We start from the raw sequence: 13,825 nt of genomic DNA, 5'->3' as shown, positions 1-13,825 counted from the left end.
ATGGTGTTTTATTCGTGTCCTGAATTTACTCATCTCTGAATGTTATAGCCCTTTACCACAGGAGTTCTTGAGCTGGGATCTGTGAATATGGATTTTGTTTTTGTTTTGTGATTGTATTTCAGAATAGTTGATTTCCTTTGTAATCCAATGTATTTTATGTTTTAAAAATATTATTCTGACAAGGGGATAGTCCCTAGAGTTATTCAGAATGCTTTAAGGTGGCCATGATAGGTCAAGAAGGTCAAGAACCCTAACTCCAGCAAAATGTAGGATTCTTGAGGAAGGAAAGTAATGCCATTTTGTGTTTGTATTGCCAGCTCCCAGCACAATACTTGATGTATATTGTTGTTATTTAATAAATACTTAATGATTGATAGACATATCCATTGATATGATGTAGAATATGGTCGAACTTAGCTGTTTTTTTCAATTCCTTCAGACAATTAAAATTTTATATACTTAGAATTAATTTAGCCCAACATCTCTAATGAGAAGTGTGCAAAATGTTCTGATTTTTAATTAAGATCTAAATATTGGAAAAGAACATCTATTCTTACACATGATTCTTTACAGGTCCCACAGTACTGGAAGTATTTAACACCTTATTGAAGCATTTACGTCTCAGTGTTGAATTTGAAGGTGGTGAAAGACGGGGCTCTATGGGCAGTGTCAATGTAAGCACAAGCACCAAAGATAATGATGAAAAGATTGTCCAGAATGCTATTATTCAAACAATAGGTGAGTGAACTTTTCCTTGAAATATTAACTATTTTTTAAAAAAAATTTGTGATAAGTAAAGCTCTTAAGACATGAAACTTACAGCATAAGTTTTTGAAAGAGAAATGTTAGCCAAGGCTTCAAATATGTTTTCTCTATTTATTGGCAAAGTGATTGAAATGTTGATTTTTAATATTTTATGTGTGTGTATAGATATATATATATATAATACATATTTTTTATATAGAATATATTTTCTGTGATTGTGTCAACAACAGATCCATATTGTCATTAGAAAAACAACTTTTTAAAGGTATTTACAGATTGCTTAGGAGAATTAGTAAATTTGCATGGGACTACATATGGGTCATGCTTTTTTCCTCAACTGAGTGATTTTGAGTTCCTAAATATTCTTATATGATAACAGAGCCCTATGTGGTTCTACTGAACATTTGTTAATCCTTTAAATAATTTATACCAGTTCTGAAATATTATACACATACCCAAACACACCTATACCTACACATATATACATTATACATGTTTATATGTAATTGCAACTTATATGGAAAGTTTTCCTTGGTTATACAAGTGGCAAGCCATTTGGGATGTTTTACTTAAAAAAAGAAGAAAAATTGACCAAGATTTTATTTATTTATTTACTTTGTCCTTTACATTAACTCCCAGATGCTGGATTTGGTAACCTTGTTTAAGAATAATATAGGTATTTTGACTCTGTCATTGTTTGATCACACTAGAAATGTAAACCTTGACTAATGGACACTTAATAATATGATTAAAAATTGGTGGTTCTAGGAAATGTCAATAAATCAGTAGATTCTGGTTATTTGCTACAAATATAGAATCACAGAGTGGGAGGGGACCTATGTGATCATTTAGTCTAACATCTAACTTAAAGTTATTGGATATCCCTCCTGCCTCACTTCATAGCAGTCAATAAATATTTAATACCTATTCTTTGCCTGTGTATGGGTTTCTCATAGAGACAGGATAGTGTGAGTGAAGTAATCACTACTTGAAAGGAAAAATCATTCACATGATAATTGAGAATTACGTGGCTTGTTTAGATTCTCTTAAGTTTCCTTTAAAGAAAGACATTTAAAGAAAAATGAAAGTTTTGTCTAATGGGCAGAAAAGTCTTTAGACCTGCCCAATTCAGTGGGATTTTGGGGGTATTCTTCTTATTTATGTGGAATCAGTAAGTAAACAAACATTTATTAAGTATTTACTGTATGCCAACACCGTGCTAAGCACTGGATGCAAAAAGCAAAATTCTGATCCATTTCCTTAAGAAGCTCACGTTTTAACGAGAGAAACAAAAGATAAAACAACTATGGACTGCAGTTTTAATGGGAAAGCTTTGGTAATTGAAGACCAGGAAAAAAACCTCTTGCAGAAGGTAGGATTTGAATTGAGTCTTGAAATAGGCTAGGGAAGCCTGGAGAGAGAGCTCCCTCCCCAGCATTTTGGGCAGTCAGTGAAAAGGCAGAATCAGGAAATGGTATGTTGGAGAAACACTAAATGTGTCAGTGTAGCTGGATTACAGAGTGCATAACAATAAAAGTGGAAAGATAAGATGAGCATAGGTTGTGAAGTGCCTTAAAAGTAAAACAAACATTGTGTTTGATCCTGGAAGTAATTGTGAGCCAATGAAGTTTGAGGGGGTGGGAAGAAGGGTGATTTGACATGATCATATATGTACTTGAGGAAAGTGGTTGATTTAGTGGTGTTTTTTTTGATGACCTCATCTGTTTTACTTACTTGTGTATTTAATTTCATGTAAATAAAGTATAATGTTAAAAACAAAAAAATAAATATAACAAGATCTTTGACTGCATTAAGAGAGAAATAAGTTTCTGGAATAAGGAAGTGATAGCCCTGTTGTACTCTGATCTTGTTTGACCAGTCTTGAGTGTTGTGTTCAGACCTTGGCACTCTGTTTTAAGAATGTGTTGGAAGGCAGGCAGAGGAGGGTCAACAAAATTCAAGTTCATATGATCAGAATTGGAGTTATTTAGCCTGAAGAAGACTCAGAGACAATATGACAGTTGTCTTCAAATATTTTCAGGGCCCTCAGCTGGAATGGGATTAAGTTTGTTCCAGGTTCTTAATATTAGAGCAACTAGGTAAAATTTTCAAGGAAAAAAAATTGTTGCCTTGACACCTGGAAAAACATTTTAACAGAATTATTAAAAAATAAAATGGATTGTCGCAGGAAGTAATGGGTTCCTCTTCATTGGAGGTCTTAAAGCAGCCAAAAAACATTTATTAAGTATCTGCCATGTTTTAGGCAACATGCTAAATGCATAAGATAAAATAAAATCCTTGCTCTCAAAGAACTTAGTCTAAAGATCTCAAAGTCTAATATGGAAAACAACATGTGAACAACTATATGCTAAATTGGAGATAATGAATCGACAAGAGGCATTGGCATTAAAGGGATTTGGGAAGAGCTTATTGTAGAAGGTGAAATCTTAACTTGGGATTGAAGGAAGTTAGGAATAGATGAGGGAGGGAGATAATTATAGCAAAAAATACCTTCAGTCAGGATATAGAATATCTTGTATAAGATACAGAAAGGTAGTCAGTGTCATTGGGTTGCAGAAGATGTTGGGGCGAGTAAGGTGAAGATAGGAAAGGTGCTGGGGGAGTAGATTATAAGGCTTTTGCATGCCTTAGGATTTTTTATTTGATCCTGGAGATGATAAAAAATCACTGGAGTTTATTGAGGAGGGGGAAGATTAAGTGACATGGTAAGACCTGCACTTGTAGGAATGGAGGACAAATTGGGATGTTGAAATCCTTGAGGCAAGGAGAAGGAGAACAACCAGTATTGCAATAGTCTAGGCAAGAGATGATAAGGGCCTACAACAGAGTACTGTCATTGTCAGAGTAGAAAAGGTGATATTTATAATGTTTATAGGTAGAAATAGCAAATCTTGGCAATATATTGGATTTGGGTGAGAGGAGTGAAAGAATGAAGAGTCAAGGATGACCGATTTTAAGCTGCGGTAACTGAGAGGTGGTATTTTTAACAGTAATAGGAAAATTGGAAGAAAAGGGGGATGGAGGGTATAATGAGTTCTATTTTGGTTATACTTTTAAGATACCTATGAGATATCTAGTTTGAGATGTTTAATAAACAGTTGGAGATGCAAGACTAGATCTTCATAGAAAGGTTAGGACTGGATAAGTAAACTACAAATAGTTATTAGCATAGAAGTGGTAACTAAATCCATGGGAGCTAATGAGATCACCAAGTGAAATAGTATAGAGAAAAAAAAGAGAGCCCAGGACAGAGCCTTTTGGAATACTAATGGTTAGCAGGCATGACCTGCACAAAGATCCATCTAAAGAGACTTGAGAAAGGAAGACAATCAGGAGAGAGCATTGTCATGAAAACCTAAAGAGAAGAAAGTATGAAGAAAAAGAGGTTAATCATGAAAAGCCACAGAGAGGTCATGGATGAGAATTGAGAAAAAGCTATTAGATTTGTCAATTAAGAGTTCTTTAGTGACTTAGAGAGAATAATATCTATTGGATGATGAGATCTAAAGCCAGATTACTGAGATTTCTAGAAAGTGAGAAAAAAGAGAGGAGGCATTTGTTATAGATGATTTTCTTAAGGAGTTTAACCATAAAAGGGAAGAGAGATATGGGACAATAGCTGTTGGGCATGTATGGATCAAATGAGGATTTTATGAATATAATGAAGACATGGGCATGTTTTTAGGCAGTAGGAAAGCAGCCAGTAGATAGGGAGAGATTGAAGATAAGTGAGAGAGTGAACATGATAGAGGATGAAATCTTCTGGGAAAATTGATGTGGAATGCACAAGGGTCACTTCTACATATAAAGGAGGTGGTTTTAGCAAGAAGAAACACCACCTCATTTTGTGAGACAGAGGTGAAGGAGTAGATAGTAGCAGAAGGCACTGAGTGACATGAAATGAGGAAGAAAAAATAAGAGAGAGATCTCAGCCAGTGGTTCTTTTTCCATTGAAATATGAGGTAAACAGAAAAAGAAAAAAGATACACAGAAATTCACCAAAGAAAACAATTCATTATGAATAGACTTGGCAAAATGAAAAAGGAGGAACAAAAATTCATTGAAGAAAACAACCCCTTGAAAAACAGAACTGGCCAAATGGAAAAGGAGGGACAAAAGCCCACTGACGAAAATAATTCCTCAAAAATTAGAATTGGTCAAGTGGAAGCTAATGATTCAGCAGAACATCAGGAAATGATAAAATAGAGTCAATAGAATGAAAGAATAGGAAAAATATGTGAAATTTATCATTGGAAAAATACCTGACTGGGAAAATCAATGCAGGAAGAGAATTTAAGAATTATTAGACTCCTTGAAAGACATAATCAAAAAAAAGAGCCCGGACATCTTATTTCAAGAAATTATCAGGTATCACACTGCCCTTATATCCTAGACCTAGAGGGTAGTAGGGTTTGTTCAGGGAGGACTAATATCTCTGGTGTAAGGGCTGCTTTCCACCTTTGGTGTCTACCTGATCTGCTTAACTCTCACCTGTGATTCCAAAAAGCTATAGTTTGCACAGTGACTACACCTTGGTAAACCATATCAGCAGATGGGCTAAACTAGGTTGAGGTTAACCGTGGGTTCTCAGATCCATCGGTGAGTTGGAGGGGTGGGTGTCTACCCCAAGCAAGTTAAGATTTCTCTTTGTGGAATGGGCAGATGAGAACAGTTTGTTCCAGTGCCCATGAATGCTGCTGAAGCAGGTCCTGTGGAGCACTTAGAGCTTGGTTAGACATCAAAGATGCCAAGGTCATCCACTATGTCTTGAGCCGTTGCCAGTCTTCTTGACTCTGACCTGTCATTGGACTGTGATAATTGGAAGAGACAGTGAGGCCAACAACTTTGTGCAACTCTGCTTCACTCAAATACAGTTTATACATGAATCATAAGATATCACCCATACCATCTTACCATTTTTACCTGTCTCAAAGCCCTTTAGCAACAGGCAAGTGATGATGCAGCAGTTGCAGGTATATTGGGAACTATAGTCACAACCCTGCACACAGGTGGCCTGGGCCATAGGGTCTTATTCTCTATCAAAGCAGCAGTGGGATTCAGCAGCCCCCTGGGTGTTAGAGCAGCCTTTTCAGGATTGCACTGCTCACCTCCTGGTGTGAGGAAGAGGCTAGAAAAGGTGCCCTAAAAATTATCTGCTTACCCATGGAATGTGCACACACTTATAGACAAAATCAAGTAGACCTGAAAGAAGAACAGTTCATATGAGAGAATTCAGCAGGTATCACATCTGAATAGTAGCCCTGAGTGAAACAAGGCTAACAGGTGAAGGCCAGCTTACTGAAGGTAGAGCTGGATACATGTTTTTCTAGAGTTGCTGCAGTGAAGGGGAGTGCTGTGAAGCTGATGTATGTTTTGCAATCAAAACTAATCTAGTCAAGAAGCTTGTGTGCTTACCAAAAGGAAGGAATGACAGGCTTGTGACAATTTAATTGCCACTTGCCAGAAAATGCCATGCCACCATCATCAGTGCCTATGCTCCCACCATGACAAACCCTGATGAGGTCAAAGAAAAATTTCATGAAGCCCTGGAAACCCTTATCATCAGTGTGCCAAAAGAGGCCAAGCTTGTAACTTTGGGGTGACTTTAAAGCTAGTCTCAGATTACCAGACATGGCAGGCCATCCTTGGGAAGAATGGAGTTGGAAACAGCAACAGTCACTTACTACTGAAGACTTGTGTATCTCATGACCTTCTTATCACCAACACTGTCTTCTGCTTACCTATATGCAAGCTCTAAGGAGAAGTACATTTCATCTCTTCTGGTCTGTGCTCTAGTCTGTGAGTGACCACAAGCACTCTTTTCTTCCCTGGGACTGTGATGAGGGTCTTTGTGCCACTATGACTACAAACACTGGTGTTCTTGTGATATTCCTTGCCCTGGGACTGCCACCCAAGCCTGCAATACAGATCTGAATATTAGTAAAGCCACAGAGTCCTGCCCCTGGCACCCCTGCCCCTGTAATTTCTTTCTGATCAGTCATTAGACCCTCTTACCATCTGTGGGCTGAGAACTCAGAAAGCAACTGCTCTTGCTGCTGATTCAAAAGCTCCTAACGCCTACTCCTGGTTTGCTAGGGCATGGTCTGCGCTCTACTTTCACCCAGGTGTGACAGACCTTTCCTGTGGACCTTCTGATTTGTCTTTGGCTGGAAAATCATTTTACCCCAGCCTTTTGTGGATTCTGCCACTTCAGGAATTATTTTATGGCACTATTTAAAGGTTTTTGGAGTGGCTTGGGAAGAGCTCAGGTGAGTTGCAGCCTTTTCTCTGCCACCTTGGCTCTGCCTCCCAGAATCAAATTTATAAGAATACAAGTCATTTCCCAATTGATAAATGGTCAAAGAATATGAACAGGTAGTTTTCAGACAAAGACATCAAAACTATCTATAGTCGTGTGAAAAAAATGCTCTGCATTACTGTTGATGAGAGGAGAGCAAATTAAAACAACTCTGAGGTACTACGTCATACTTACCAGATTGGCTAACATAACAGAAAATGAAAGTGACTGTTGGAGGGGATGTGGAAAAAGAGGTACACTAATTCACATGCTGGAATTGTGAACTGATCATACCATTTTGAAGAGTTATTTGGAACTATGCCCAAAGTACTATTAAGTCATGCATTCCCTTTGATCTAGCAGTACCAGTTCTCAGTCTGTATCCCAAAGAGATATAAAAATTTAAAATGAGAAAAGGACCTATTGGTATAAAAATATTTATAGCAACTCTTTTTGTGGTGGCAAAGAATTGGAAATGGAGGGATGCCCATCAATTGGCGAAAGGCTTAACAAGTTTTGTTATAATTGTAATGAAATATTGTTGTTCTATAAGAACTGATGAGCAGAATGATTTTAGAAAAACCTGGAACAATTTGCATGAACTGATGTAGAATGAAGTGAGCAGAACTAGGAGATCATTGTACACAGCAGTGTTTTGTAGCAGCAATATTTTACATTGACCAATTGTGAATGACTTGGCAATTCTTAGCCATGCAGTGATCCAGGGCTATATATATGTATGTATGTATGCATATGTATACATATACATTATCTGTATATATACACACAGATACATATATTAGGTAACTTTTTAGCACAGAGGGAAGGAGAAGATGAGCTATGAGAAGTTTGAGGAGGGATGAAAAAGTTTGGGCAAGCTATTGTGGTGAAAAAATAGTAACATATAAAGGGATTGCCTCATTGCAGCAAGTGAACAATGGATGATATTGGCCACGTTGTAGATAAATCAGTAAGCATTTAATACTTGCTTATTACATGCCAGTTATTCTTCTAGGTACTGGAAATAAAGACAATAAGAAAATATTCTGTTCCCTTAAGGAACTTGCATTGTTTGTGGAAAAATAGCTTGTACATATTTATGTATGTGCAAAATAAATGTAAAGAGTTAGAGAGGAGAGGTGGGCACTAGGAGTTGAAGTAGAGAATGGAAATCAGGTTAAGCATTGTGTAGAAGGTACTTTTTGAAGTCTGAGACATTCTGTGAAGCAAAAGTTAGAAAAAAATATGCATTTCAGAAATAATAGTTAGCTACCGTACAGGGGCACATGTACTAGTAACAGAGAGAAGGCTTGTTTGACTTGACCATAAGATAAAAAGGGAAAGATGTGAAGGGCTTTAAAAGCCAAACAAAAGTTTTATTTATTTTTTGGGGGATCAATAAGGAGCCCATTTAGTTTATTGAGTAAGGTGGGAAGTGACAAAATCAGACTTGCATTTTAAGGTAAAATCACTTTGGCAGCTCTATGGAAGATAGACTGCAGTTAGGAAACACCTGAAGCAGGGACACTGGTTTGGAGACCATTGCATTAGTCCATGTGAGAGATGATAAATGTCTGAGCTAAGGTGGTAGTTGTGTGAGTACAGAGGAAGAGGATGAGCAAGAGATGTGGTATAGGTAAAAAGAGCAAGATTTGGCAATTGGCTGTGTCAGGTGAGAGATGTTAAGGAGTTGTGTGTAACAGCTTATACATCTTGGATTGAAAGAATGGTGATTCCCTCAAAAGAGAAAAGGAAATTTGATGGTAGACAAATGGTTTTGAGAAGGGTAATGAACTCTGTTTTGGACATATTGAATTTGAAATGTCTCAAGAATTTAAAATATTTCTTAGGCAGTTGGTAATGTGGGAATAGAAGTCATAAGAGAAATTAGAACTGCACATGCCAAGTCTCAGCTAATTTCCTGTCTCTTGAAAGAAGACTTTCTTGGTCCCCTTTAATATTGTTGTCATATTGGTGAGATCTTGTTTATTCTGTGTATGTCATCTATGTGCAAAAATGTTTGCAATTTGTTTCCCCTATTGGAAAATGAGATCTCTAAGTGTAAGGAGTCTTTTTGCCTTTCGTTGTACCTTCAACACTTAATATAGTGTCTAGTACATATTAAGTACTTAATAAATGCTTGTTGACTCTGTAATCATCTTAATAGAAATGATATTTAAATCATGGAAGCAAATGAGGTCACCAACAACTAAGTACAGAGAAAGAGACAAAATATCCTCTGCCCTCAAGTAGTTTATGGTGTAAAGCATCTTTTTAAACTATGAGTTGCAACCCTCAGTTTTAAGAAGCGCTGAAGGGGTTGCAAGTGGAAAAAGTTTAAAAAGCCCTGGTCTAAGGAGGGGCTACAGCATGCACATAGGTCATTACAACCTATATACAAAGTTATATGAAGTATAGTTTCTAATTTCTTTCTCTCTATTTTTTTTAAGGCAATAAGTGGCAAGTGTCTGAGGCCAGATTTGAACTCAGGTCCTCCTGACTCGACTGGTTCTCTCTCCAAGACTGGTTTTCTCTCCACAGTGCCACCTAGCAGCCCCCTTTTAATTTCTTATTAAAGTGCAAGTTATCTTTTCTTTGTTTTTTTTTTTAATACTTTAATTTTCTAGGAAAATACTTTTTATATAGTAGGTACTTTAATCTTGAATTGAATTCAGTTGAGTAAGTCTAAATGTAATTTTGAAGGGAACAGGTATAATCATAGTAAGTGTATTAGTTATTAATGAATGAAGTTGAATAAGCATTTGATTTAGATATCTTTTAAATTGTACTATAAAACAGAAACATATTTTGGGATATTATAAATTTTAATAATTTTATTCCAGTTTTATACACTGTTGGAAATGACAGTTCTCTCCTACTAATTTTTTTTTTAATATTTTATAGGTTTTTTTGGAAGTAATTTACCAGATTATCAGAGATCAGAGATCATGATGTTCATTATGGGGAAAGTGCCTGTTTTTGGAACTACCACACATACTTTGGATACCAGTCAGCTAGGGTTTGTTATTTTTCTGTTTTCTCAGACTAATAATTTGAACTTAATTTTAGATTGATGTGCTTCTAATGTAGAAGTAGAAAGAAAAGTAATCTTTATATTTGTATAACTCACTACATTAATTTTGAAAAAAAATATGTATTATTTTGAAATTAGTTTTAATTTTTTAATCAGTTTATCAACTTTTTCTTTTCATTTTTATACTTTAAATTTTGTTTTTACAACATAAACATTTACAGATTGCGCTTGATTCATAAGATATCTCTTATAAGAGTTAAGAAAACAGTTAAGTAAAACTAATAAAAGAAGGAAAGCAAATTTCTAGTTAAAAATATATACCAACTTTTATTATGCTCACCATTTTAGTTGCTTACTTAATATGTAGAACTAGAATGAGAACTCAATAATCAACTAGTTATTTTTGGTCTGTTTTTTATTTCATTGACCTAGTGTTGAGGAAACTCCCTCTGCTAATGCAGATCAGTGACTCTTTTGTGACTTAATTGCAGAAGAGCATGGGATTCTTGAGAAATTAAGTGACTACTTGCCCAGGATCACTTAGCTAGTATGTAAAAAAATATATTTATCTCTATCTGTATATCTACATGTATATATAGATATAGTTCCCTGGGAAGTAGCTACTGTTATTTTACATTTGAGGAGATTGAGGTCGACAAAAATTAAATGACTTAGCAGTGTCCTAGCTAGTAAATATGTGAGGCAGGGTTTGAACTCAGGTTTTTCTGATGACCCCCACCTCCACCCCCCACCCCCATGTCCGGCATCCTATTCACTGCATCACCTAGTTACATGTTTGTGCACACACATACAAACTTTCCTTGTAGGTGAGGAATAATTCTCTTCTTTCAGGTTTGTGTCTTGAGCATATTGACTTCATAATATTTTTTTTATCATCATTGTTCTCCTTTACTCATTTTTCCATCCATACATTTTGTATTATGATTTTGTTTTGGACTAGGCTGTGTTCGCTTCTGGAAGGGCCTTGTTATTGATTTAAATTATTCCAGGTCTTGGTAAAGGCTGGCCAGTGGACAACATCAGGGATAACTTTCTGCTAGTGTAGATGGTACACATACAGCATGTAGAGTAGAGTGTTTTGGGGTAGGTCAGGCCAGTCTTCATGCTGTGTTCTGATTCATTGAGTTCCTTGGTCCCATTCTAGTCCTCTAGGTTTCTGAGTATGGTTTAGGATCAATACAGCATAGCTGCAGGTTCCAGGTGTTTTTGGTTGTCTTATGCTCTTTGTTCAGGTGATGTACAACAGAGACTTGGGCACTAATATGCCTCAGTTTCTTTAACCTTACAATATATAGAATGAGAGTAATGGAGAAATTACCTATTTTGCAAATAATCCTGCCCTATTTTCAGATCTCTAGCTAGAATTTGTCCAAGTGAAGTGAAATTTACTTTTAGGGTTTAAAAAAAACTGAATCATAAAATTTGAACAACTTAAACTTATAATTTTAAAGTTTAGAAACAGTGAGGGGAAAAAAAGTTAAGCTGATGTATTCATTGTTACCTAAGTGTAGCACCAACATGATATTCATAGCACCTATGACAGATATAAATATGCCAACGTAATTCTGAATTGCAAAATATAAAAGACTTCATATGGAGTATAGAACCAAAATGTTTAATCAAACACCAGAAAGCCAAATCTCAACACTAGAAAAACAAATCCATCACAACAACAAAGAAGTGTGTACACATAACACTGCAGGGAACACTGCCATCCCCAGGTCTTCCCCCTGCTAGGGCCTTCCCACAGACAAACACTCACAGCTCCCTATTTGCTTCCTCTCTCTCCCTCAGTTCTAACAACCTAGCTCTTCTGGGCTCTGCTCCACCTGTTCAGCAAGCTCCTCCCACCACAGGCTTTGTGTAACTTAAACTCATGTGACTTAAGCAGGTCATATGGGGTCTATTAATAGATGGGAAAGATCTTCCCATTAAGCAAAAATTCATTACCATTACACTGAGTTGAATTTTAAATCTTTTTTTTTCTTAGCTTACTTTTGGTTTTGAATTTGAATGTTTTTTTTTCTTTAAAGCAAAAATTTTACTTTTTACGTATTGAGTCAAGCTTTTCTCTGTACTTGAATAAATATGCTACTATAGTTTGAACTTGCAAATAGTTCATATTATGTATATATGGACATTGTGGGCATTTTAGGATCATTTGATCATTAGATTATGCATTTAGAGCTGGAAGGGACTTCAAAAAAGTTATCTAGAACAGTGCTTTCAATTTATTGCTGAGGAAAATGAAGCCTGGAGAGATAGTTACTTGCCTGAAGTCACAGTGGAAGTAAGTAGAAGAACCATGGTTTGAACCTCTATCCTCTAACTTCAGAACCAGCAGTCTTTCCATTGTATTTAATCTTGAGAAGCATATACAGATGTCTCTTTTTTAAAATGAAATATTTCAAGTCAAAGTGTTGGTAATGTGATTAAAAATAGGTGATACAAATCTGTAATACTAAATTTAATACTTGGGAACTTTTTAATTTTAGGGATTTGGGAACCAGACGGATTCAGATTATGTTGCTGAGATCTTTACTTATGGTAAGTCATTTGAGATGCGCAATAGAATTGGAGGGGAATGGTCAAATGGTATTTAAGTGAGAAGATTTGAACTTTACAGGTCTTTTGTTTCCCACATAAGAGTCACAGAATGTTAGAGCTCAAAGTAGTATTAAAGATCTAATTCAAGTCTAAATTTACAGATAAAGAAATAAAGATTTTAAAAGTTGAGGTGCCTTAGCCCAAGATGACATTATGTTTATTTTCCTTTGGTGAAGAATCAGTAAAAAAAGACCTCCAAGATCTAATCTAGCTACTGGTAGGAAAGTCAGGATCACAGCTTAGAGTTAGTCAGGACTCAGAATTTATTAAAACTCAGAATTACAATTTCCCTTGTATATTTAAATCAAGTTATTTTTTAAACAATATTTCAAGTTGAAAAGAGGGTATACGTGCTACTTTAAATGCATAAGTGAATGTAATGTTTGTAATTTACCAGCCCAGCTAATTCATTTATTAGTCATATTTCTTTGACATATATTAACCTTAGAGCATAATTTAAATTCTCTGAAAATAATTTTAAAGCAGATTAAGAAAATGAGATACCAAGGTAATCACATCATTTGATATTCTTGAAAAAGAAGGCCCTCGGGGCGGCCAGGTAGCTCAGTGAGTAAGAGCACTGGCTCCAGTGTCAGAACGAACTGGAGTTTGAATCCCGGCTCAGACACTTAAGCACCCACCCAGAAACACCTGGCCGTGTAACCTTGAGCAAGTTACTTAACCCCAATTGCTTAGGGGCAGCCAGGTGGCTCAGTGAGTAAGAGCACCGGCTCCAGTGTTGGGACGACCTGGAGATCGAATCCCGGGCTCAGACACTCAGTACCACACCCAGAAATAACTGGCCGTGTAACCTTGAGCAAGTTACTTAACCCCGATTGCTTAAAAAAAAAAAAAGAAAAAGAAGGCCCTCAGTTATGAAGATATGTAGTTATAAAAAAATTTTTTTTACAGTGAAAGGAAATTGTTTTTAATTTAATAAATATTCATTGTTCTTCACTCAGGTATTCAGTGTTAATTCTTCATCTGGAAATAAAGAAATCCTTGATATGATTCCTTTAAATGTATTGATTATTTTTTCTGTCTTTTTGCTCTTTTAATCATGTATATAGGCTGTTACT

The 13,825-nt window shown here is 36.0% G+C and overlaps 1 protein-coding gene across 3 annotated transcripts in view; it reads left to right on the top strand.

The window, feature by feature from the left end:
• EFR3A (EFR3 homolog A) overlaps positions 1–13,825 on the top strand; it is a 168,384-nt gene that overhangs the window by 103,739 nt on the left and 50,820 nt on the right. For all 3 annotated transcript variants that reach the window (XM_069081054.1, XM_069081052.1, XM_069081053.1), the window contains 3 exons: positions 574–738; positions 9,989–10,103; positions 12,635–12,686. In XM_069081054.1, coding sequence (XP_068937155.1) covers positions 574–738; positions 9,989–10,103; positions 12,635–12,686 — 332 coding nt within the window. The remainder of the gene's footprint in view (positions 1–573; positions 739–9,988; positions 10,104–12,634; positions 12,687–13,825) is intronic.

The sequence above is a fragment of the Petaurus breviceps genome, unplaced genomic scaffold (assembly GCF_028583685.1).
Source record: "Petaurus breviceps papuanus isolate PSGF00001 unplaced genomic scaffold, PetGlider_PUasm1.0 98, whole genome shotgun sequence".
NCBI classification, from domain to species: Eukaryota; Metazoa; Chordata; class Mammalia; order Diprotodontia; family Petauridae; genus Petaurus; species Petaurus breviceps.
This window is presented reverse-complemented; position numbering and strand designations above follow the sequence as displayed.